The sequence below is a fragment of the Hyaena hyaena genome, unplaced genomic scaffold, assembly GCF_003009895.1.
Source record: "Hyaena hyaena isolate Hyena2069 unplaced genomic scaffold, ASM300989v1 scaffold_115, whole genome shotgun sequence".
NCBI lineage: Eukaryota > Metazoa > Chordata > Mammalia > Carnivora > Hyaenidae > Hyaena > Hyaena hyaena.
Window position 1 is genome coordinate 2,230,210 of NW_024080747.1, and position 25,213 is coordinate 2,255,422.

The window sequence follows — 25,213 nt, forward strand, 5'->3', positions numbered from 1 at the left end:
AATTTATTACTGTTGATTTATTCCTGCATCAATTATTTCTGAAGAAACTTAGGTCTGGTCTAGAAAATTCTCAAAATTCAGGAAAACCCTAGCTTTGCCTGCCTCCACTCTTGTTCTTGGGAGAATCTGAACAGGGTCTGAGTAGGCTGAAGAGCGCCACAGTTCCTTTACTATCCAAATGTGGGTGGATGAACAAAAATATACAGAATAATTCCATAGCTTATAATTAGATTTCAAGTTCCATTATGCAACTTGAAGATGGTGGTGGCCTCCTTTTAGAGAAGTCACCATCACCATATTCCCACTGAATTAGACAAATGGGATGATCTATCCATCTGCTAAATGTCTAGTTTAGGCATGACCATAATCATACAGAGTTTGAATAAGGGTTCCAACAATAAAATCCTGCCTTACAAGGCAGTGAGTGAGAGCCCTGTGAACAGAGAGGTATTCAAGCAGAGGGTGAGTGACTCCTCTACATGCTTTCAGACACTGAGATCATGCATTAGGTTCTACAACTGGATGGTTTTATGAAAGTTATCCTAAAGCGGAGGCGCCTGGGTGGCTTAGTCGGTTAAGCGTCCGACTTTCGCTTAGGTCACGATCTCGCGGTTCGTGAGTTCGAGCCCCGCATCGGGCTCTGTGCTGACTGCCAGCTCAGAGCCTGGAGCCTGTTTCAGTCTGTGACTCCCTCTCTCTCTGACCCTCCCCTGCTCACGCTGTCTCTCTCTCTCTCTCTCTCCTAGAAATAAATAAAAAAAAAAAAACATTAAAAAAAAAAAAGAAAGTTATCCTAAAGTGAAACCCATTCATATTCCATTTTGCACAAAGGCTTGAAAGTTCACATTTTATAAACTTTAACATGGGCAACTTGATTTCACCTTTTTAAAAGGAGCTTCAGATTCACAAGTGGAGTTTTTCTTAAAAACATCAACAGATAAAAAAGTAAATCCCCAATCCTCCTTTCAAAGGTACCATTTACTGCAAAGTGTACATTTTAGGGTAAATGTCACTAAATATAAGGATATTTGAAATTTCACCAAATGTATGTACTTTTTAAAGAAAGTCATGTTTACATGATAAAAAGTATGTTGTAGTGATTTATGGATAATTTAGAAGAGTCTAGAATATATTTCTAACAGATGTTCCTTATATAAGCCTTAAGGAAAATCCAAGATTTCAACAATCATTTAAGTCAAAGAAGGTGAAATAGGGACTTTGGGCTGGCTGCATTCATGATCAAGTAACCACCATATCTTGTCCAAAAATCCCTTAGGTAAATTCATTTTTTGCCTACCCGCCCCCTTCAAGTTTCTACTGATAAATAATAAGGAGCATTGTAAGTATAAGGAGGGGAAAAAAGCACCAGATCTTGATATATGATGCAAATTCCAGTTCTATGTATTCTCAGGCTTATATTAAGTGCAATATTTATCTTTTCTCAGATGCCATCTGTTTGGAGAGAGAAGTCACAAAGAATGGAGTCCCTTCACATGCCGTGGACACAGCTGGGTTGTCTGCCTTCTACAATCAGCAGAGGCCATAAGAACTCTTGAATGCTAAATATAAAAGGTCATTGTCCATATCAGCAAGAGTGAGAAGAGAACTCCAAACAGGTTCCGCTTACCCAGCACCAAGACTCAAGTGAAATGCCATAATCATGCCAGCCACTCAGTTACCACTCAGTCTGTCTCCAGTACAGAAACCAGTCTGCCAGAAGCAGAGAGCTGGAAAAGCAGCCATGTTTTTATCATACAACTGACCCTCAGAGGCCAATTTAAAGGAAAATTATATGTATCCTACATCAAGGAGGAAAAAGAGCTCTCATTTTATAAAAGTGTTTTTTCCCTTTTAAGAGAAGAACATATATTTTGAAACTTCATAATTGAAAAAAAAAATACAAACTATCAACATTAACAGGACAGGTGCACCTATTCACTAAGCTCAACATAAATAAATTATTCCTTTTGTATTTGTGTACACAATGCTTCTTAAGAAAAATTACGAACTCTACTTTTAGTGAGATTATCTATTACACATTAAAATATTCCACTGAACATATCTTCTAAAAGCATGTAGGTTCATATTTGAAATACAAGAATGGATATTGCTAGTTTTTTTTTTTTTTTGTAAGAAATGAAGTTTTAGAACTTTCACCCAAAGGGTAGAAATTAAAAAGATTTTTAAGAAACAAGCCCATGTTTTTAAACTTAAAAAAAAAAGATGGGGGGCACCTGGGTAGCTCAGTCTGTTGAGCATCTGACTTCAGCTCAGGTCATGATCTTGCTGTTCATGAGTCTGAGCCCCATGTCAGGCTCTGTGCTGACAGCTCAGAGCCTGGAGCCTGCTTCCGATTCTGTGTCTCCCTCTCTCTGCCCCTCCCACGCTCGCACTCTGTCTCTCTCAAAAATAAATAAATATTTTAAAAAATTTTAAGAAACAAACCCATTTTTTAAAAAAAATATCCTCTAGGCCCATTCATTAACTAATTTCTTAATTTCTTCTGAAAACATGCTATTGTACATGTAAAATATATGTAAGTCTTTATCGGATTCCCATAAATTTAGTAAGGACTAACAAATCTAATGAATGAATAACTGTTGAAGAATAATGATGTAATGCCTGGAAGCCTCTGACTTGACACTGCCCAATTCCTTTGCCAATTAGGAACTGAACTTGAAATCTGCTTCAGACTGAGAGAACTGCCAAGATTACATGACTTCCAGAAAAATGAACATCATCTCCACCAATTATAATTATGTTTGAGATTTTAAATTAAACTATTATCCATGCTATAGTGTTTAAATAAACTTAACATTATGTAGGAAATTTGTGTCATTCCATTCTCAACAACTTACCTTTTTATGCTAACATTTCACAATTAATTCTTCTTCCCCAAATAAAAGCATCTGGTAAAGACATTTAAATGTATCCCAAGTATATCTGTAAACTCTGTCATTTGTGGAATGTACTTCAGTCCCAAGAAATCTCAATTACTTCAGGAATAATATAAATATGGTGATATATATACACATACCAGTGTATGTTAAATGGCTGCATCTATCTTACTTTTCAAACTTCACTGGAGGATTCCAATTCTCAGTTTCTTCTCAAGATTTAATCCAAATAGTATGATAAAGTTTTGTCACGGTAATGAGTATACATTTTTAAATATAAGGTTTCTTTGCAATTTAAAGCCTCTCTCTATACATAAACGGTCAACCACTATTTATCTGTAATATTTCGATGGCATAGCTTCAGATACTCTAGCATTCTGCAACAAAGAAAGTGCTGAACAAGTTGAGATGCTATGACTATGCCTGGAGAAACAGAAGATGTATGTCATTATGAGTGATTACATAAGACTGCTTTCAGTTGGTGCTTATTTTTAGTCATATAATTCAGTGTTACTTATCACATTTTACAAGATTAAACATCTTTGACATGCCACTCGCACCCATTTGCTACCAGGACACCATTAATAGTTCATTTAGCACACAGACCCTGGAGATTTTCAGCTGTCTATAGGTCATGAGTTTAAGTGCCATTTGTATTACGGTAAGCTGGTTTCATATTGGCTTGTCTGACCGTTCACATGATAAAGTAGACAGTGCTGGATGGCTACGAGCAGCCATTCCTGCACCCCTTCTCTCCTGCTCAACAGAACTTCCACCAGCCTCCCCAACAGACATCACTCTGGTGGAGAAAACTGACGTTCTTCAGCTGCTGTTACTTACGTTAATACGTCTCATAAATCTTACATTTCAAGTTCTAGACATAGTCCAAGACAAATACAAGTATTATTTCATTAGAAGAATTCTCATTAGATAACAAAAAATCACATGTTGTTATAACAAAAGGGACTCCTCCAGAGGGAGGTTCTCACTTCTCTTTTCTTACCTCTTTCACACTGTGGACCAGTGAATCCATAAACACAAGCGCAGCGGTTGGGTCCAATACAGCGTCCACCATTCTGACATCCATTTTCACAGACGGCTGCACACAAAACACAGTGAGAAGCTCATTACAGTCAATCTCTGAGTACAGCTGACTTCTGAACATCACAGGTTTGAATGGCACTGGTCCACTCCGATGCAGGGTTTTTTTTTTATAAATATAGTACAGGACTGTAAATGTATTTTCTTTTCTTTGGGATCTCCTTAATAACATTTTCTTTTCTCTAGCCTCCTTTAAGAATATAGCATATAATACATGTAACGTACAAAATATGTGCTAATCGAACATTTACATGATCAGTAAGGTTTCCAATCAACTGTCAGCAGTTAGGTTTCTGGGGATTCCAAAGTTATATACTTAGATTTTCAACTGCAGGGTGGGGGCTGGCACCTCCAAGCTCCATGTTGTTCAAGGGTCACCTGTACAATATTGTGTTGAGATGCAGCCTATAATGGATCTTACCTCTCAAACAAGCCACAGTTCATATCACCCATTTAAGTAAATATATATGATGTATATGGAGACAAAAACCTACACAATTCATTTAAGTCACATTGTTAGGCACACATTTGATCAAAGTTTATTTTTTATTATTAATCAGAATCACAAAAATTATCTGGCTCAAATGTTCATACTATCAGAATATGACTATATAATCCTCTATTTTAACTCTATTAGCCCCATAATCTGTCTTCACAGGTAACGACATGATTAAAATATGGGAAAATGCAGGGAAAGGGGGGCAGACAAGAGGTAGCAGAAAGGGAGAGAGAAACACAGGGGAGTAGGGGATATGGAAAAATAAAGAGGATATGGCAACAGAGAGAAGGAAAAATCAGAAAAATAAATAAATAAATAAATAAAAAAGCCTGTCCTAAAAAGACAGGGTGGGGGTAGTCAATAAGAAAAGGGCAAACCTAACACGAAAAGCGAGTAGGAAATACCATCAATTCAGCAACGAAACACTAAGAGAAATAACGAATCTGAATCTGTACAGAGCACGTTACAGGATATAAAAGCTAAGCAGGGAAAACCTCTCTGTGTCAATGTAAGAAATATTTTTATTAAAAAATTAACCCACAGTCCAAAATTCTTATGACAAACACCGGCAGCATGCACTCTTTCACTCCTTTCCACTTGGGACCAGGGAGACCAGGATTCAATCCAGGCTCTGTGTGCCCCAGGGAGCCAGAAGTGACCCTGAGCAGCTCCCCTCCCCTCACCCACAGCACCACCCTGCAGCAGCCAGGACCCTGAAAAGAAAACCATTCTGCAGAGTCCCTGGAAAACGAGTATTCCTACAAATTCTCCCGACAGCAGCTGAATCTAAGAATCACGCCTTCTCCAAGAGTACACTAGGAACTATCTATCAACCCACCCATCTTGTTGAATAGCAACAATGTTCTCACAGATGAAAAGGATTATCTTCTATGACCTGTGCTCAAAAAACAAAGCTTAAGATATTAAAGCAAAGTGAGGGGCCAAAACACATCTATGTGCACTTCAAATGAAGTATGTATCAAAAAAGCGAAGCTCAATAAATAAACTGATACCTAAAGATGCAACAGTGTTGCTATTTCCTTACCAGGAACATTGAGCTGATTTACCTACTTTCATCCAGACTACTCCAAGTGGCTTCTGTTCTGCTGACTGATGGTACAGAACCAAAACATACTCTGAAACAAAAGATTTCTTCATCTTAAAGCACTGTGCCAATGGCTTTAAGATTCTTTGTCTGCACCAGGCTTCGCTCAATGGCAGGAAGTATTCTACATACGTCCACACAATTACATCTGTGTAAGAATTACACCTTTTGGCCTCTTCCCTTGTTCCAAGCTGAATTCTTCATAGCACTTCCAACTCATCACTGTCTGGACATAGGGGCTAGGCAATCAATTAGGTGAAGAAATACAGAGGATAAAGGAAATAAAGGTCATGAGAAGTATGAGAAAGATGTGGGTGGACAGGAATGTGGAAGAAAACAAAAACCTGTCCGAGAACTCTCAGTAGTGTGTAATTCCAGCATTTGAAGATTTCAACTGCTAAGAAGATACACTGCAAAGAGGTGGTCCTCACCTCAAGTAATGAATTATAACATGAGAAAACTGCCTTAAATATCACCAAGCTATAAGAAATGAAAATGGAAACCTCTTTTCCTGACATGTTCTCTCATGAGACACCTGCTGGGCTTTAATGTGACTCAGGAAAAAGCATTCAGGACTGACACTCAAGAGTCATCCCTAAGTTAAGTGGAGAAAGAGCTTCTCTCTGGGTTTTCCAAAAACACACTTCCAAATCCCAGGTAGGAGATGAGGGCTAGATAATCCTGGACTTTGTCCAGGAAAGAACGCATCCACTTCAGATGAAACCTAGTCTAACCTGTTTAGGTTACACTGACAATGTCTCTCTTCCATTGCCTGTGTTTTGTTTTGTCTGTTTGTTCTTATTTTGGTGTGGAAAACATATTTATTGTTCCTAAAAAATTTAGGTAAACATACAACATGGTTTGTTAAATAATTTAAGTAATTTTTTACAAATTTCTCTGTATTAATTTTTAACAGGGTAAAAATATCAGCAGATGTAACCTATTTAAACAGAAGATCTTCGGGATCCTTAGTAATTTTTTTTGTTAAATTTAAAGAGCTCCCATGAACAAAGGAGGATGAGACCCACTCATACAGCTCTTTGCTTACATTTCTATTCTTGTGTGAGAGTGAGCTCTTCCAGGACACAGACCAGAGTTTGCTTGCCTTTGTATCCCCATTATCTAATATAGAATTTGATGTATCGCAGATGCCAAAAAAAAAAAAATCTGAGAAACGTGAAAGTTTTGCAGTCTTTTTTCCACTACTTTGGAAGACAGAACGACACAGTGAACAGATAAGGCATCTGCTGTTCTCAGCATACCCTAATCAAATCATCTTTCTGATTCTCGGCTCCCCTGCTGAAAAAGCAAGTTAACTGTCCCTACCTTAGAGAGGACTGTGGATTAAACAAAACAGTATATAAAGCAAAATGCACAGTGGTTGCACATTGAAAGTGTTCTACAAACTTTAATTCTCCTTCTCTTCTATTCTACAGAGTATTTGTATGAAAAATGAGACTTGTTCTACATAATCCAAAGTTTACAATGAGGAACAACTGCTATTGAAGAAAAGCAGGCAATGCATGTAAAAGCAGAACAAAAAAATAAACAAAAGAAGTTATTTTCCTTCATAAGAATGACTTACGATAAATAACTTTTTTAATTTGTTTACTTACATCATCTCCACACCCAACATGGGGCTCAAACTCATGACCCTGAGATCAAGAGTTGCATGATCTTCTGACTGAGTCAGCCAGGTGCCCCAGAAGTTATTTTATAAAGTAGACTCTCTTGCGACAAAATATAAGTGAAATGGAAATCTACATTTCAACTGGAATTGAAAAGAAACGTGAATATGCCTCAGTTTCCACCGTGGAAAGAATGCTGACCACCCAGGAAGAAAAAAAAATGCTTACACCTGCTGTGAGATAAAGCAAAAGGCAGTGGAGAAAAGCACATACTATATACTGTCCACAGGAACTTCCTAGGGATCTTCATCATGGCCTATAACTAACCTATTATCTATATAAAAATTCAGTCTCATGCTCCCAAGTTTGTATCTCCCTAAGCTCTCTCCAAAGGTCTGAGCCCAAACATCTTTCCAACTGGAGATGGAAGGGACTCCTTAAACTGTCAATTCCACAACAAAATCCTTGCTATTCCGTGTTTGCAGCCCCGCCTAACCCACTCCCTGGCTACTTCCCATTTCAGGAAACGACACTACCATTCACATTCTGGAGCTCCACCCAAATCTCCAGTTGTCATCACGGGTCTTTCCTTTTTCTGTTTTTCTCCCCCGAGACAGCCAGCCCATCAGCACACACTTCCTTCCATAGAGTCTACCTCCAAATACAAGCTCAAGGCAAGCACTTATCACATCCTCAATTACACCAGCACCGCGCACGGACACCACTGCTCAGGCTGCTAACTGGCCTTTCATTTTCTCTCTCATCCTTTCTACAATCCAGTTCCAGAACAACAGCCAGACTGACACTTCTAAGTTAATCAGATCACATCACTCCTCTGCTCTAACTGCCTCAATGGCTCCCCATAGTATTTAGAGTCCAAATTTCCTTCCTTGGGCTATAAGGCCCTCTACCACCATCTCAGAACTCATCTCCTACTATTACCTCCTCTCCTCTCTTTTACCACATGGGTCATCTTTTATGGTCTCCAAAGTAAGCAAGGTCTGTCTGTGCCAAAGAGCCTGTGAAACTCCTTCTCTCTTTGCCTGGAACACTTTTCCCTCTGACGTAAAATGGGACCCTTTGCTCAGGGATCTACTCCTAACACCTTGCACAGTGAAGGGCTCCGAGGAGTGACTCAATAAACACTGCTGAATGAAATGAATGAGCACTTTCTAAGGAAGGCTTTCCACATGTCTGGGAAGGTAGCTAAGCAGTTTACATGTTTTTATAATCCTCATTTTAGCAAACATATTTCCAGGACTTCTCTGGATTCATAGGCTGAGAGTTGTTACACCTGCTTCCTTACTCTCAGTACCTGTAATTCTCTCTCTCCATCCCCCCCACTCTCTGTCAGACAACTTAGGAAGTGGCTTCCTTACACCATGTCTTAAGCTGTTGTATACTAGGTGTCACACTTTGCCACATTCTTACTTGCTGTGTATGAATTTTGCTGGTTCCATGATTTGCCTGCATCGTACGTTCTATAAACCCTAAGTGCTGGGCAAGGATAGTTTTGGTTCATGAGATATTCAGAGAACAAAATTTCATATATGCTGCTCTTCTTATCTTTTTTAAAAAATTTTAAATGTTTTTATTTATTTTTGAGAGAGAGAAAGAGTGGGAACAGGGCGGGGGGGTGGGACAGAGAGGGTGAGAGAGACACAGAATCTGAAGCAGGCTGCAGGCTCTGAGCTGTCAGCACAGAGCTCAACATGGGGCTCGAATTCACAAACCATGAGATCATGACATGAGCCAATGTCGGAGGCTTAACCGATTAAGCAGCCCAGGAACCCCTCACATATGCTGCTCTTCTGACCCAGAGCTTTGCCCTATTCCCTGAGTGTAAAATGTGGGGACATCGGGAGGATTAGGCACAGAGACAGAAGAATATAAAAGCGCCTCCCCAAGGAAGAGAAACTACTTTCTATCCCTTTACTTTCCATTTCTGTGAGGAGCAGGGAAGGGACACACTGACACACTCTTTCTGCAGAGCCTTCAGGAAAATACACACACACATATATACCCCAGACAGACATATCAGCTGAATTCAGGCTGAAAGCAGATAGTTTTATAATAGATTTGGGTAAATGCTCTGAAAGAACAGTAGAGGCAGGCTCTTCTCCCTGTAATTCTAAAGTAATCATCCTTCTTCCCTACAGACCAAAAGGCTGAGTTTCAAGAAGGAAAGTTGTGTTTCTTCTCTTGCTACTACACTCTATAAAACAATCAGATCTGTTGACATTTCTGTGTAGGTGTAAAAAGGCATAAATCCGCCTCCTTATAAAAATTATGTTCATAGGGGTGCCTGGGTGGCTTAGTCGGTTAAGCATCCGACTTTCACTTAGGTCATGATCTCGCGGTTCGTGGGTTCGAGCCCCATGTCGGGCTCTGTGCTGACTGCCAGATCAGAGCCTGGAGCCTGTTTCAGTCTGTGACTCCCTCTCTCTCTGACCCTCCCCTGCTCACGCTGTCTCTCTCTCTCTCCTAGAAATAAATAAAACATTAAAAAAAATTTTTTTTAAATAAAAAAAAATTATGTTCATAGAAGTTTTAGTGATTATAGAGTCCATTGTATAAAATTTGGAAAATACCTAAATGTATGAAGAAAATATAGAAAAAAATCATCCATAAAAAAAGAAACTTTGCTGTGAATGCTGTTCCACTGTTGTCCACCTGTTTCCTGCTCTTGCCTGGCAAATCTGGGACAAAAAAGTTGTTAAACTGGCATCCCTTATTCCTGCAAGAAAACTGGCCTCAGTGCAGTGTATTCTTTCAAATTTCTTAAGGCTCCACTTCCCAAACTTGTCAATCTCAGATTACCTTAACATCTGTAGCCATACCTGCAAGCCACCTAAACAAGGGGTCTGTAAATTGCAGCCCACAGGTCAGATCTGGCTCACCACCTGTCTTTGTACTGCCCGTGAGTCAGGAAGGGTTTTAACATTCTTCTATGCTTGAAGAATCAAAAGAACAGCAATGTGTTTGTGACACATGGAAATGGTATAAAATTCAAATTTCTGTGTCCAAAAATAACGTTTTGCTGAAACACAGCCAAGTCCTTTCATTTACATATGGTTTCTGGGCACTCTTGCACTGTAATAGAAGAGCTGAGTGGTTGTAAGAAAGACCACAAAGTCTAAAACATTATCTGGCCTTTACAGAAAATGGTGGCCAACTCTTGACCTGAGCAAAGTATTTTTCCTTAAGTTGATTCATCTACTTATTTTAAATTATTTGAAAACAAAATTTCATAGCATTTATGAATAGAAAGTTATACTGCCCTAAATGGAAGGCAGACCTAAAAATAACAACAACCACAAGACACCACTTCACATCCAGTAGGATGGCTATTTCACTCACATAAACACAGAAATGAACAAACAAAAAAAACAAAGAGCAGTTAAGTGTTGGTGAGAAGGTGGAGAAATCAGAATCCTTGTACATTGCTGGTGGGAATATAAAACGGTGCAGCCACTAGCAAAAACAGTAAGGCAGCTCATCAAATTAAAAAGAAAACTGGCATATGATCTAGCAATTCTACTTCTAGGTATGCACTCAAAAGGACTGAGAGCAGGGACTCAAGGGGATGTTTGTGCATCTATATTCACAGCGGCCAAAAAAAGATGGCAGAACCTCCAGTGTCCATTCACGGATGAACAGACAAAAACAAATTATGGTCAATACACAACATAGTGGAATGGTACTCAGCCTTCAAGATGAAAGAAATTCTAACACATGCTCTAACATGGATGAATCCTGAACACATTATGCTAAGTAAAATAAACTCATCACAAAAGGGCAAATACTGTATGATTCCACTTACATGAGGTATCAAGAGTCAGTCAAATGTATGTATGGAGAAAGCAAAATGGTGGTTGCCAGGAAACAGAGTGAGGAAGAAGCGGTAACCAGTGTTTAATGTACAGAGTTTTACTTTTGCAACTCAAAAACAAAGTTTTGGAGATGAATGGTGGTGATGATTACAAAACAGTTGTGAATGTACTCAACGCTACTCAACTTTACACTTAAAAATGGTTAAAACATGGGGCGCATGGGTGGCTTAGTCGGTTAAGCATCCGACTTGCTTAGGTCATGATCTCGCGGTTCGTGAGTTCGAGCCCCGCGTCAGGCTCTGTGCTGACTGCCAGCTCAGAGCCTGGAGCCTGTTTCAGTCTGTGACTCACTCTCTCTCTGACCCTCCCCTGCTCACACTGTCTCTCTCTCTCTCTCTTCTAGAAATTAAAAAAATAATAATATTTTTTTTTAATTTTTTAAAAAAATTTAAAAAATGGTTAAAACAGGGGCAGCTGGCTGGCTCAGTTGGTGAAGTATCCAACTCTTGATTTTGGTTCAGAATGGGATCTCAAGGTTCATGAAATCAAACTCCATGTCAGGCTCCGGGCTTGGGACAGCATGGGGCCTGCTTGGGATTTTTTCTCTCTGCCACCCCCCTCCTCTCAAAAACAAATAAATAAACTTTTGTAAAAATGGATAAAATAGTAAATTTTATGCTTTATACATACTGAAAACAACTTTTTAAAGCATTTAAAACTCCAACAAAAGTAAAATAAGATTAGTTTAAGCAAAGTAGATACTCTTGCACATCTACCATTTGCTCTTTCTATGTGAAAAAGGTTGATGACAGGGGAGCATGAGTGGCTCAGTCGGTTAAGTGCCCAACTCTTGATGTGGGCTCAGGTCATCATCCCAGGGTCGTGAGATCGAACCCTGTGCTTAAGACTCTCTCTCTCCCTTTGCCCCTCTCCCCCCTTGTGTGCACGCCTTCTCTCTCTAAAGTAAATAAATAAAATAAAATAAAGTAAAATGCTGATGAGAAATCCTTAGAGAGGCCTCAGAGATCAGCAGCAAAACTAGACTTTGCATCTGACGAAATCCACATGAAAAGGGACTTTGTTACTATTTATGATTCAACATTCTTTGATGTTATGTCCTTCTATTCATCCATACCTAAAAATATGGGGATTCTTCTAAGAGTCCCACCATTTGGGAAACAGAAACCTCAAGGGTTCCCCACTGATAAGTTATAATGCAAGAGCTACAATACCCACATCCTCGTTAAAAGGTTATTTCTTAATTAGTACAGAATATTCTCCCGTGAGTGAAGAGGAAATCTTTACTGGATTAAAGCCACCTCTTTCACAATGACATATCGTTAAAAAAAAATCATTTCATAGGCCTGCACTAGTGCATTATGTCATTAAATATACGTGAACAAACAGACGATTTATAAGACTGGCACTCCTAGGGTTCATTTTGGGGTATCCTAAAGAGAGAGAGAGAAATCACAACAGTCTTTACCATTTCTTTAGGTTAGTATTCATGTTTTATGGAGCTAGATTTTTTAAAAAAGCAGGTAAATACTAACCAGTGATATGTGTCAAATCTGATAAAGTAGAAGAGGTATTCAACTTCAGTACTCTAAAGCACAAACACTTTATAAAGAAAAACAAATCTCATATGATAAAATAAGGTATGGCTTACTACATAAAATTACTTTTTAATTATCATAGGCTTTACAGGCCCTTAAATTATGACTTAGTAGGAAATATCCACTGAATCAAATGATTTCTAATAAATGAAGTCTATTCCAATGTTCCTTACGTTGTCCACAGTAAGTTCCAATATATCCCTTCTGGCACTGGCAATGGTCATCCGCACAGGTCCCTCCATTCAGGCACCTAACGTTGCACTGCTGAACTGCAAGGAACAGCAAAAAAGTGTAAAACTATCAACCACTAAAATTACAGTATCTGTGAGTTATAAAAGCATATTAAATCTCCAACCCAATGACAAGTATATTCCACAGAAGCGTTATGACCCAATATATCTTTATTTGTGTAAGTGCACACATGAGCATATGTGACATTATTCAGCATGCATTTAAAACATATTACACTTTCAGTGTTAATCAGTATATGGTGACTAGTAGTGTAGTTTCTAGGATGTGGGAGGCACTTATGTATCCATTTGCAGGGACTGAGTGCCTGTCCTACATGCCCAGCACCCCACTATCATGAAAGACTTATGATCCACTCTCATAGAGCTAACATTCCCATAGACAGACAAAACACAAGTCAACAAATGACATAATGTCATTACAGGTTGTGACAGGTTCTCCAAAGGAAACTGTGTCACGAAGGAGAATAGCCTGGAGTCAAAAAGGAGCCTAGACAGGGGCAAGACAAGAACCATACTGATGCAACACTTAAACTGAATTCTAAGGGATGAGAATAAGCCAGGCATGAGAAGTACCCAGAGAAGAACCTCACAGGAGAGGAACCAGCAAATCAAAAAATCATCAGAGGGTAAAGGGTTTCCTCCATTTGAAGAACTATAAGGTTTTATGATTATAAAGAGTCAGGCTGGGAAGAGAAGATCTTGGAGAGGCATCCAGAGGCTAGCCAGATAATCCAAGGTCTCCTTGGCCATCATCGAAGGTTTTGCATTATATCCCAAATGCAACTGAAGTCATTGAAAGGATTTAAATCAGAGAGTAGGATGATGCAATCTGTATTTTTAAAGGATTCCTCTAGCTGCTCTGCAGAGAACAGATTAGAAAAGAGAAAGAGCAGAAGCCAGAGACGACATGAGGAGGTTACTGCAGAAGCCCCTCTGAGAGATGAGGGAAGCTGAACCACAGGCTATCAGTGGCAATGTAAAGGGGAAGGTGCATTTGAGATGGTTTCTAACAGAACCCAAAGGTCTTGTTAAAAGAGCTGCTAGGATATGAGAGAAAGCGGGAGAAAGTGAAGACAAGCAGTTGCTTAAGCACTGGGTGAATGGCAGTGCCATTTGCTGAGGCAAGAGAAACCAGAAGAAGGAAACTGTGGGTGGCAATGAATCAAATTTCATGCCACCAAGTTTCAAACATTTACTAAGCATCATGAAGATGTGGACCAGGAAATGGAACAGGCGAATCTGAGGCTTAATGGAAGGATATTCTGGAGATAATTACTAGAGGTTAGCAACATACTGGTAGTAGTTAAAGGCTTATAAGCAAACGATTTCACCCAGGGAGGCCAGACTGTTGAGAATGTCAAACTCTGAAAGGAAGTCTAATGAAGAGGATGCAGACAGGAGACTAAAAATATAAAAAATTTTTGAAAAATTAAAGGAACAGTGTGGCCAATGATAACCACACTAGCGAAAGGAAAAGAGCATTTCATAAAGAGAGCCAGTAATGGTGCTAAATGCCTTAGGGAAGTGGACTAGGATGAGGACTGGAAAAGGGAGCAATATTTCCTGATGAAAAGGGAGTATTACTCAAGGCCACAGAAATTCATGGGTGCCCTCTGAAATTATATACCATAAACTGAGGGTGGGCCAGTGAACATTTAGCTGCCTAGGCAGAGGATTAAGAAGTGGAGTTGTAAAATTTCTCCAGGGTTGGGTTTGTTTGTTTGTTTGTTTGTTTGTTTGCCTGTTTGTCTGTTTTTTGCTGAATGCACACATGGGAAAACTAAGACACCAAGATAATGAAGATACGGGCAAGAATATCTTCCAGGCAGTCAGATAAGGGAGGTTCCTGAAAGCACTGGAGGAAATCTGTTAATCAGGGTGGTCGAGAAAGTCTGGATGAACTGTGAAAGATAGCTTCAAAGGGCTGAGAAGATGACGGATTATTTTCAAAGAAAATGAAAGTAGAGTTCTACTCAGAAGTTTTATCAGAAGACAATGACATTTGTCATAGAAACAATGAATCTTCAATATCTGAGTCAGACAGATTCTCTCCTACCTCTTCTTAGGGAAAATTTGGAGAGAGGAAATGTGAAAAATACAGGAATGTCAGTCTGGCTTGAAAGGCAGATTTAAAATTTTATTTAACTATTGAGCAATTAAATAAAGGGTATCTGCTTCCACTCTGTTAGAATATGATCTTAAACAATGGCCTAAAAGATTACTCTTGAAGACCCAACAATTCTTAGCTGGGTCATGAATAACACAGTCTTACTCTACTGTTCTGACCTTCCAGGGTTGCTGGCAGTTCATACGTGTAAAGCAGGGGGAGTTAATAAATGTACAGCATCTGCTCAGCACACAGTATTTGTTACCTTTCCTCATTCATTCACCCACAAAACAGGGTATGAAACAAAGGCAGTAAATAGAGCACAGGGTTTGCAAAAGCCTACAGGTTTAGGATTCAGAACACATGGATTCAAATCTATGTTACCTTGGGAAAGTCACTTAACTCAAATGCGCCCATCTCCTTTCTCTGTAAAATGGGGTCATAACAGTACCTCATAGTTGTTGTTGTTTTTTTTTTTTTTTTTATGTGAGGATTAAATAAAATGAGATAGTCAGAAACAAAAAACAGTATCAGGGCAGTAGTAAAAACCCAGTAAGTTACAGTTCTTTCACTTTTTAAAATTGTTTTAAATGTTTATTTACTTTTGAGAGGGGGGAGGAGGGGCAGAGAGCGAGGGAGACACAGAATCGGAAGCAGGCTCCAGGCTCTGAGCTGTCAGCACAGAGCCCAATGTGAGACTCAAACCCACAGTCAGTGAGATCATGACCCGAGCCGAAGTCAGACGCTTAACCAACAGAGCCACCCAGGGGCCCCAACAGTTCTTAATTATAAAGAACTTCTCCACTGAATCCAGGCACTGTTACAACATAGATGCTTATCTTCAGGACCAGAATTAAAGTGTTTTGCTTAATACACCTCATGACCCTTCTCCGTCTTAGTTTTTGGTGACAAGAATTAAGCCACTGAAGATTTTCACTCCAAAGACAAATACAGATCTAGTTAGTAAGGAAAATAATCACAAACTTATGCCCTTGTTGAAAAAGACATTTTGTATTTACTCAGAAGCTTCAGAAAAATGCATTAAGTAAGTTCACATCTAAGAAACATACTTGATTTTGATCCACAGGTTGGTGATATTTGGCCACTGGAACAGGTACACATGTTAGGGCGGGAACAAAATCCATCTCCACAGCTATTTCTACAAATTGCTGTAGAAAGCACAGTAGGGAAACAGAGAAACCGTTAGGTAATAAGCCACAGTTTACAAAACAAGAAAGCTACAGTTAACAATAATAAACCTGAAAAGCTGAGATAAAAAAAAGAAAAACCCACAGGATATATAATGACTAATTTCAGATATGCAAAGAAACTGTCCATTGTGGACAGGAGACCGAGACTCTTAAGTTTCCTTACGATAAGGTGCAAACAAATGGCACTATTTCAAGTTCCATAGCCCTTTAATTCTCCTATCAATATGGGTCATGTTTTCCATTCAAGGCAGAGTGTTTCTACACAGAATTTACCACGAGACAACAGTCTTGGTCTTGGAAGCTAGGAGGAGTGAGGAAACCCAGAGGTCCTGCATACCACAGAAAACACAGCCCACTCTGGAAAAGATCTTCACAAGACACAGAGTATACAAAATGGGTGGAGCCAGAGACTCCAGGCCCAACCACTTGGCCAAGCCCCTGGGGTTCCACGCACATTCCTTCCCAGCTGGTATCTGACCTGCCCCATCATCAATCTTTGTTCTCTTCAATAATTCCCTCTCTCCTTCCTCCAGCCTTTCTTCTCCCATGCTACCACCACAACTAGGCCTATCCCTGCTGCTCAGAAAAGCTGCTGCGACATTTTGATGGAGGGAGAGTCAAAGCCTCCTGCGGCTGTGACCTCCAAGGTATGAGGGTCATCACAGCAAAGAATGTTAGGCTCACTGACACAGCACATACTATGGATCCTCAAAATCGTCAGCAGAGTGTTTTCAAATGGGAAGGCTCTCCCAGGTTTAGTCAGTTAATTAATCTCCATACCCACAACTGAATTCTTTCTTTGTGTACAAAGTCTGTGTACTTTAATGCTCCATGACTGGATGCATGAAGACGAGGAGAGGAGAGTCTGGGAATGTCTTCACACTAGCCATTTATGCGGATGTACATATGTGTCTTTTGCTAGATAAAAGTATCACAATTTTCAGAGAGATCTAAGACCCCCAATAATGTAAATGGTGTGTTCTACAGAAGCAGGCTAGCTCAGTAATTGTTTTTCTTCTCCAAATTGCCTTTTGACATCCATGTAATACGACCAGCACAGTAGTACTCCTTATAAGTGAAAATGTCATAGATCACAGTGTGAAGATAAAAAACTAATTTTAGGTAAGAACATGGTTCCTGCCATGGAGTGGACTGTTAATTTTTAAAATGTGCTACAGTTTCTGAGCAATGATAATCTTCCGATGACACATACTCACTGTAATATTCATATTTCAAAGCCCTCTTATCCCCAGCAAGCTGACACTGAGTTTAGGCTTAGGTGATCTACAAAGTGCCCATACCCAGGTCCTATACCAAAGGAAGGTCTCATGGCCGAAGACTGGTCATCCTCAAGAGAGCAGATCCCTGTCATGACCACAGGTGTGTGCTCTATGGCTGTGAGCCAGTGAGAAGGGAAAGCGTGTAGGCCCATGCTCATCTCAAATTATGATTTGCCTTACCTAACTATCCGTCCTTCCCACAATCATGAAAACCGTGAGACCCCGAAATACCAAAAGGAGAGGGCAAGAGGAGATGGTTGTTGGGATTTTACAGATGCTGCGAGAAGGAACACGGCACATTGAAGAATACACAGTACGCCGAGGTCTGACGTTGAGTTCTTGGGCTACCATGGACCCACTGCAAACTTAGAAAAAAACATACAGCTTCTCTGGGTTTTGTTTTCTTCTTGGTAAAATAAAACAGGGCTTATACTGGAGTGGTATGATGTCTTTTCAGATTCAAATGCTATGATTTCAGGCCAACTCCTTCCCATCCTACCGATCAAAATGCCTTTTGGAGCAAAATTTCACAATAAGTAAACTAACAAACTCTCCCACTGCTTCCGGTTCTAACAAGATTAAAAACAAAACCAAAGCAATGAAAAGGGAGACAGTCAATTCTATTCTTTTGGAAACAATATTGGGAAGGTCAGAAGGACTTCAGTGATCTTTGCAGGTAACGACTAAGAACGCTAACAACAGACACAGAGACTCAAATCAAAATTCATCAGGTTTGATGAAATACATTTTGAGCAGTTTGAGAAATACATTTTTCTTTTATTATCTTTGCCTCTTCATGAAGCCTGGTGAAGGACAAACAGATTACAATTCTAGAAAGTAATCATTTTAATGTTTTCTATAAAGAAAGAATTCTACTGTATAAAATGTATGAAAAATTTAATCTTTGATGCATGCATTCTATTTGTGTTTTACTTATCTCTTTTTGTAAGTTGCCTCAGAGCCTGTTTCTGCCTTCTGCCAAACAGTAGAAATTCAGTAAATATAATGAGTAACTTACTAGCAGCAAAAAATCCTAAAATGAAAATTCTTGATTTTGACTTTATGATGGTTTCAATTTGGTTATTACCACCACATATTTCCATTTTAAAAGCCAAAAATAATTGAACCACTCAATTTAATCTAAAATATTAAAATTCAAAATGTAGGTGAGATCTATACAAGAGAATATAAAGGCATTATATTCTTTCTCTATTTTGTGCACTATTTTATAGTCTTGGGTGTTTGAATTCCTTTTATAATGTGCTAATATTTTTGTAGAGAACTCCTGATATATGTGCTATACATGTCTCTGGAGATATAAAGATAACTTCAAAGTTTATGCTTTTTAGAGATTTATGATGCACGTAACTTCTAATGTATTTCATAAGCACCCAAATATTTCAAGTAGTAGAAATGCAGGCTTCAAAGTCACTGTTGTTCTGAGATTTCCAAAGTGGTTCTTCTAAACAAGTAAAGAGCACAATGTTACTGAAAAACTAAAAGATTTAAAGCCAACACTCAGAGCGCTATATATGTACATGTACATATATATTTCTACTTCAAATATTCTGGAAGGCTCTGTTCTCTGGAATTCCCATTCCACACCAATCCAATAAAATCTGACTTTACAGATTTTCAACACATACCATAAACCGATCCCTTCTTCTCGGCTCCTTTCCAACTCAATAATGGCAGTCACATTCATTACATTTAGTGAGTCAGACTTTCCGCAATGCCTAAGTCATCCCAGCTAGTATGGCAGGTGTGTGGTGAGTGACATTAGCTGCTTTAGGATTCTAGGAACCATGTTAAGTTTAAAACAGGCACAGTTATGCCCTACTGGCCTGAAAGAGTAAATACACCCTGTATAAATGCCTCACATAGATGATTTCTGCATTGGAAGAAAAAAGAATGCAATACCCGTTCTTCCTTTTGAATAGAGTAAAGGCTTACAATCAGAGGGTTTATGTAAAATATTTATGAATCACTTTAAAGAACACAGTCATTATTTCCCATTGTTGTCTCCCAACTGGAGATTGTGGGATTTTTAGAGTAGAAAAAGTTTTAAGAAACATGTCTTCACGACACTTGAGATTTCATTCCTTTTTAAAAACTGAAATAACGTTACATTAAGGGTCTATCTCAAACCCACAAAACCAATAAATATAGAGTCAGAGATGCCACTACATCCTTATTATCCCTTGGCTAGTGAGGCTTGCCCGTTTTCTCTGTCCATAGTTGCATAATTATCTTTTTCCTTGGAGAATATGAAGGTCAATCTAAAGTCAAGATTGGCTCTAAATGAATGTGCTGTCTAGGATACCTGGATCTCCTCTGGACAAGACAAATGTTAGTCTGCTAGATAAATACACAGAGGAAGGCCAGTTACACTTCAACTCACAAATTCACAGGAATGTGAAAGAAGACATCCTACGGTCCATCATTGTGAGGCTGATAACTAATGACTTCTCCAATTAGAACTCAGGAAAGCTAGGCATACACTCTGAAAACTAAATAAAATAATAAACATTTTAAGGCCAGAGATGCAGAACTTTTGAAGTTCTAAGCCTCACACTTTGAAAAATCTACTGTACTCTATGAGACTGGGGGCCCGTAAATCCTAAATTCAAATATCTTCAGGGGAAAAAGAAAAAAAAAAAAAAAACCAACCTCAAACCATTTGGGAAGAGTTCTTTTAAAAATTTTGTTGACCTGGGTCAACTCTAAATCCCTGAGAGAGTTCCTTTCATATCTATGTTATGTGGCTGTTGAGATGAAACCAGAGATAATAAAGTGGTTTTGTACAAAGGCCTAAGAAAGCTTGATCTTCAAAAGGCCTAAACCTCATGCAGTCAAAAGCCAGATAATTTACATAATCACATTGTGGTCTTATCTGGACTCTTTTAGGAAAAAGCGGTTTTGAGTTATCTAGGGAATTGCTGTACTCCCCCTTCAGTTTGTATTAATAGACACAGAAAGATAAAACTTCCAAGTATCTTTGAAACCTTTATCATTATTGCCCTTCAACAGAGCCTAGAAGTGGAGCCCAAACTGATGTAAACCGGCTGCTTCCCCAACACTCGATGGGGCCGGGAGCGTCCTAATTATCACTGCTTTGTGGCCACTGTATTCTAAAAGCAACCGTGTGCCCCAAGGACTCAATGAAAAAGCTGGGCCCTGACAGGGGGGCGACCGCGCTGCCCCGGCTGTGATCCCAATCAGGCACTCACGGACAATGCACTGGTTGCCTCCAGGAAGCGTCTTCCATCCAGGGCAGCAGTAGGAGTGGAACCTGGACCCGCACACGTTGGGCCTGCGATGGACAAGCGAGGTCACACACATGGAGGGAAGGGTACGGTAACACATTAGCGGTTTTCCTAAGCAAAACCCTGGGGGAGAGGATTTCGGGACAACAAACAAACCAAAACTACACCTCAAATTCTTGGGGCTTGGGGCACAGGCTGGGAAGCAAATGCGCTGGAATGGAGAAGGGTCGGAAACGTCTAAACCTTGCTTTTCATCTGCCCTCCCTTAGTGCCTTTCTAAAGGGCGAAAAGAAAACTTAGAACATATAATTTGCTGCTACTCAAGCCTCCGGATGCAGAGAACAAAGGGAACACTCTACGTTCAAAAATCCTTGCCCTCGTCCCCAAATCCGTCCCTCCTTCATCCACTGTTCCTCGGGCCCCGACGTGTCCAGGGAGGCGCGTCGGACGCCGAAGCGCTGCAGTCTGATGATCGCAGTGCACCGTAAGCCCCGCACTCGCCCTCAAACAAAAGGCTCGGGAGCGGCGCCCCCGACAGTGGGGAGCTGGCAGGCTCGACCAGCCCCGACGCCGAGTGGCGTCCAGCCCGCCTTCGGCCCGACCTTGGGTACCTGTTCCCGCACCGCGGCCACTGCGCACGCCCTACCAGCGGCACCCGGGGCCTCCGACCCGGCCCCCTAGGGAGGGCTTCTCGCCCACGGAGCTGCGGAGGGAAAGGGGGAGGCGCTCCTGGGAGTCCTCGGGATTCTGGTGGAGGGGGCCGCGGCTTTAGCCTCGGGGGAGGGTGGGATGGAAAGCCGCCAAGGAAAGGGTCCCCCCCGCGCCTCCTGCCCACCTACCCTCGGAGCACGTCCTGCTGTCCTCGCCTGCGGACGCGGCTGGCCGCCGCGGCGCCCTCCTCGCGGTACTCAGGCACCGCGAAGCCGCCTTCGGAGCCCGCCGCCGCGGGCCGGACCTGTTGCGGCGGCGGCTGGGGCTGCGGCTGGGGCCGGGGCGGCTTGGGCGGCGGAGGCTGGGGCTGGCCAGCCGTGCCCTGCGCCCAGAGCGCCACGCAGCCCAGCCACACGAAATAGGGCTGGAGACACAGCCGCCGCCTTCTCCCCATCGCGGGCACCGAGAGCGCGCGGACCCGCGTCCGCGGAGAGGGAGTGCTGGGAGACGAAATCTGTGCGGCCTGAAAAAAGTCAGGGTCTACAAAGCCCTCCGTCGGCTCCCGAGACGCCCCGGGGCTCGGGCTCCCTGCTCTAGCGGGAGCCCCGGACCGAGCGCCGGCCCCCTGGCTGACGCCGGGGCGCGGGCTCTAGCGCAGCGGGCGGCCAGGCGCGGCGGCGGCGCAGCCCTCAGCCCCGCGCGGTCCACGTTGCATCCCCCGGGCCACGGCCCCGAGCGACTCCAGGACCGCCAGCGGGCGGGGGCGGGAAATTACAAAAGTAACCCGAGCAGCCTCGGCGTAAAGTTACAAAGAAAGCGGACCTCAAAAGAAAAAAAAAAGGGCCTGCACGCAGCGCCTCGGCGGATTCCCGTGCGCTCCGGGAACAGATCTTGCAAAGCTGCAAAAGTCACCAGAAAGAAGCTGGCAAGCAAACAAAAGTCGCCCCCGAAGAAGAGGGTCTCCTCTCGGCTCGCCTGGGGTCCCGCGGGGCAGCGACGCGCCGGCGGCGGCTGGGGAGCCGAGCTGAGGTGTGCGGGGCCGGGGCGCGCCGCCGGTGAGAGGGAGGGCAGGAGGCTGGACGCCGGGGAAGATGCGGCGGGCGAGCGTGCGGCGCGGGGGTTTTGAGGCCCGGCGGGGCGTGGGGCGGGCCGGCGGGCGGCGGCTGTCAGTGGGGGCTGGAGCGCAACCGTCCACACGTGGAGCGCAGCCCCGACCCAGGGGCCGACGCAGAGTGGGCGGAGACAGAGTTAAGGGGCGAACGGGTGGGGAGGAACAAGGGGAGCTAGGGACTGGGGGAGGGGAAGAGGAAGGAAGGGGGTAGGATGAAGGGAGGGGAGAGGGCTCGATTGGGGAGAAGGAGGGGGCCAAGCCGGAGAGGAAGGCCGGGGCTGGAAGAGGGGCTTGGAAGGAGGGATTGGCGAGCCCGGGTGCGAGAGGAAATGAGCGGGGGATGGGGGCGAGGTTAGAGCGAGGAGAGAAGTGGGAAAGGGGAGGGGGGACCGGGGGCCTGGGGGCCGGCTGGAGGGGGCGAGGCGCTAGTCGGCTTTGCTTCCCGTCCCCCTCAATTGGCCGCTAGCTCTGTTTTGACTGTACAAAGCGAGTAGACGACGGGGGAGGGGGCGGTTAGGGACCGGATTTGGGAAAGGAGGCAGCAGCCCCTTCCCCTCCCCCTCCGCCCTTGCCGGGCGGCGGACCAGGGACCAGGGTCTCTAAAGGCGCTTGGCTTGGCTAGACCCGCGGCTGAACTTCCCCGTGTCGGGCAGAGGCCACAGGGTTGAGGAGGAGAACGGGTACTCCAGACCCGTACCCGGGGTGGGGGGATTCGAAGCCAAGCAGGAATAGAGACTTGCGCGGAACTTGGCTGCAAACCCAGTGGGAGGAAGCAAGGCCCTCCCCATCGCCCCCCTACCCCCACCTCGCCACCTGGAGCGGCGTCAGTCTCTGGGACTCGCAGAGGGGCTGGGCGTTTCCAGATTGAAATGCGCCCTCCACCTCCAAGTGGGAGCTCACGTGGCCGCGGGGGGGCCTCGGCTGCTGCCGGCGCTGCGGTCCTGGGGAGTCCGCGTAGGGGGTGTGCTTCGGCGTGACCCACGGCAGAGCTCTACCCGGGGTTTGCAGCCAGGGAGCAGTGAGAGCCCTGAACAGGCTGTAGGTGTGGCGGACTGAGGGGGGGGGGGGGGGGGGGGGGGGGGGGGGGGCGTTGGACGCAGAGCTGGGAAATGGGTCTTGGGGCATATCCTGGGTTCTGGGCTTGGACTCATTAATGATTAAGCCCTAGCGATTGGTGCTTCCAGGCTGGCGACCTGCCCTCTGAACCCTTAGAACTGCCCCTGCGTTCACCCGCCTCTGGGGTCTTCCTTTGTGGCCCTGCTTTCCTGAAGTCTCTGTAAAGCCTTAGTCATCTCTCAGTACATGGCATTGTATAATTAAAAATCAAACATCCCTAAAAACTAAGGCTGAACATCCAAGCACAGTTTAGGAAACAGTGCAAGAGACCAATATCTGGATTTCTCAGACCTCATATATGTATGTATGTATGTATATGTGTGTACATATGTATGTGTGTATGTGTATATATGTATATGCTAAATACATATTATATATATATGTGTATATATATATGTGTGTGTGTGTATATATATATATATATATATATATATATATATATAATTTTTCCCCTTCTCTTTCTGGCCTGAATTGCCCAGATGTGCTATTTGGCAGCCAAAATTCTCTAAGAGTTGGCATAACTCCCTTCTCCATTTTCCAAATGTAGCCAGACAAAGCGTCTGACTTACAATATTCTCATAAGGCCTTAAAAAAAGGTAGGAGTCCCATAATTTCATGTGAGGCACCAATTTGTATAAATCCAAAGAAATTAAAGACAGTAGTAGAGGTCTTTGTCAGGCATTGTGCTTCAAACAAACAAAACCATTTTAACTCAAGGGACTAAATAAAGTATCTCCTGGCTGAAGGCATGTTTTAATCATATTCTTTAAAACATTCAACCTTGTTAAATGAGTTTTTGTTAATACTTATATGGCTTCAGGGTTCATTCCTGTCTGTCACATGAAATCCAAATGCTCTAAAATTGCATATGCATGTATCCTTTTGACTCAAGAATACCACTTTTAGATATCCATTTAAAAGATCTACAGGCAAAAAAAAAAAAAAATGAAATGTTGAATGCATTCATCTGTTTATTGCAGCACTATTTGTAACAGGAAAATACTGAAAACACATTTTTCCCATTAATAAGAAACTGTCTGAGTGTAGTTTGTTCCATTCAATGAATTACTCTATGGCTGTAAAAAATGAATAGGGATCTGTGTACAATCCTATGGAGTTATCTCTAGAATATACAATTCAATGGGAAAAAAAAAAAACCCTAAAGTACAGATAGAAATAGGTAAATCCATTGAGATAGAATAAAAGTTATCAATGGCTGCAGTGCAGTGAGAAGGGAATGAAGAATTATTGTTTAATGGGTACAGAATTTCTACTTAGGATAATGAAAAGTTCTGAAAATTAATTGTGATAATAGTTGCACAACATTGTGAATGTACTTTATGCCACTAAATTGTATACTTAAATATGATTAAAATGATAATGTTTATATTATGCATATTTTACCAAAATGAAAAAAAAAAAGCAAGGTACAGGCTACTGTGTATATTGTTTGCTACTTTATGGTATGTGAGTGTGGGTGTGGGTGCATTTTTAAAAATAGAAGTGTAAACCAAATCTAATAAAAATGGTTATCTTAGGGA

The 25,213-nt window shown here is 42.2% G+C and overlaps 1 protein-coding gene across 1 annotated transcript in view; it reads right to left on the reverse strand.

Annotated features, from left to right (window-relative positions):
* The window catches only part of FBN2 (fibrillin 2), a 258,206-nt gene extending 236,307 nt beyond the window's left edge, over positions 1 to 21,899 (reverse strand). Inside the window, exons 1-5 of the mRNA XM_039236691.1 lie at positions 21,634 to 21,899; positions 20,759 to 20,841; positions 16,108 to 16,206; positions 12,853 to 12,948; positions 3,901 to 3,996 (exon numbers count right to left, since the gene is read on the reverse strand). Of these exons, the coding sequence (XP_039092622.1) occupies positions 3,901 to 3,996; positions 12,853 to 12,948; positions 16,108 to 16,206; positions 20,759 to 20,841; positions 21,634 to 21,899 (640 nt within the window). The remainder of the gene's footprint in view (positions 1 to 3,900; positions 3,997 to 12,852; positions 12,949 to 16,107; positions 16,207 to 20,758; positions 20,842 to 21,633) is intronic.
* Between the last annotated feature and the right edge of the window lie 3,314 nt (positions 21,900 to 25,213).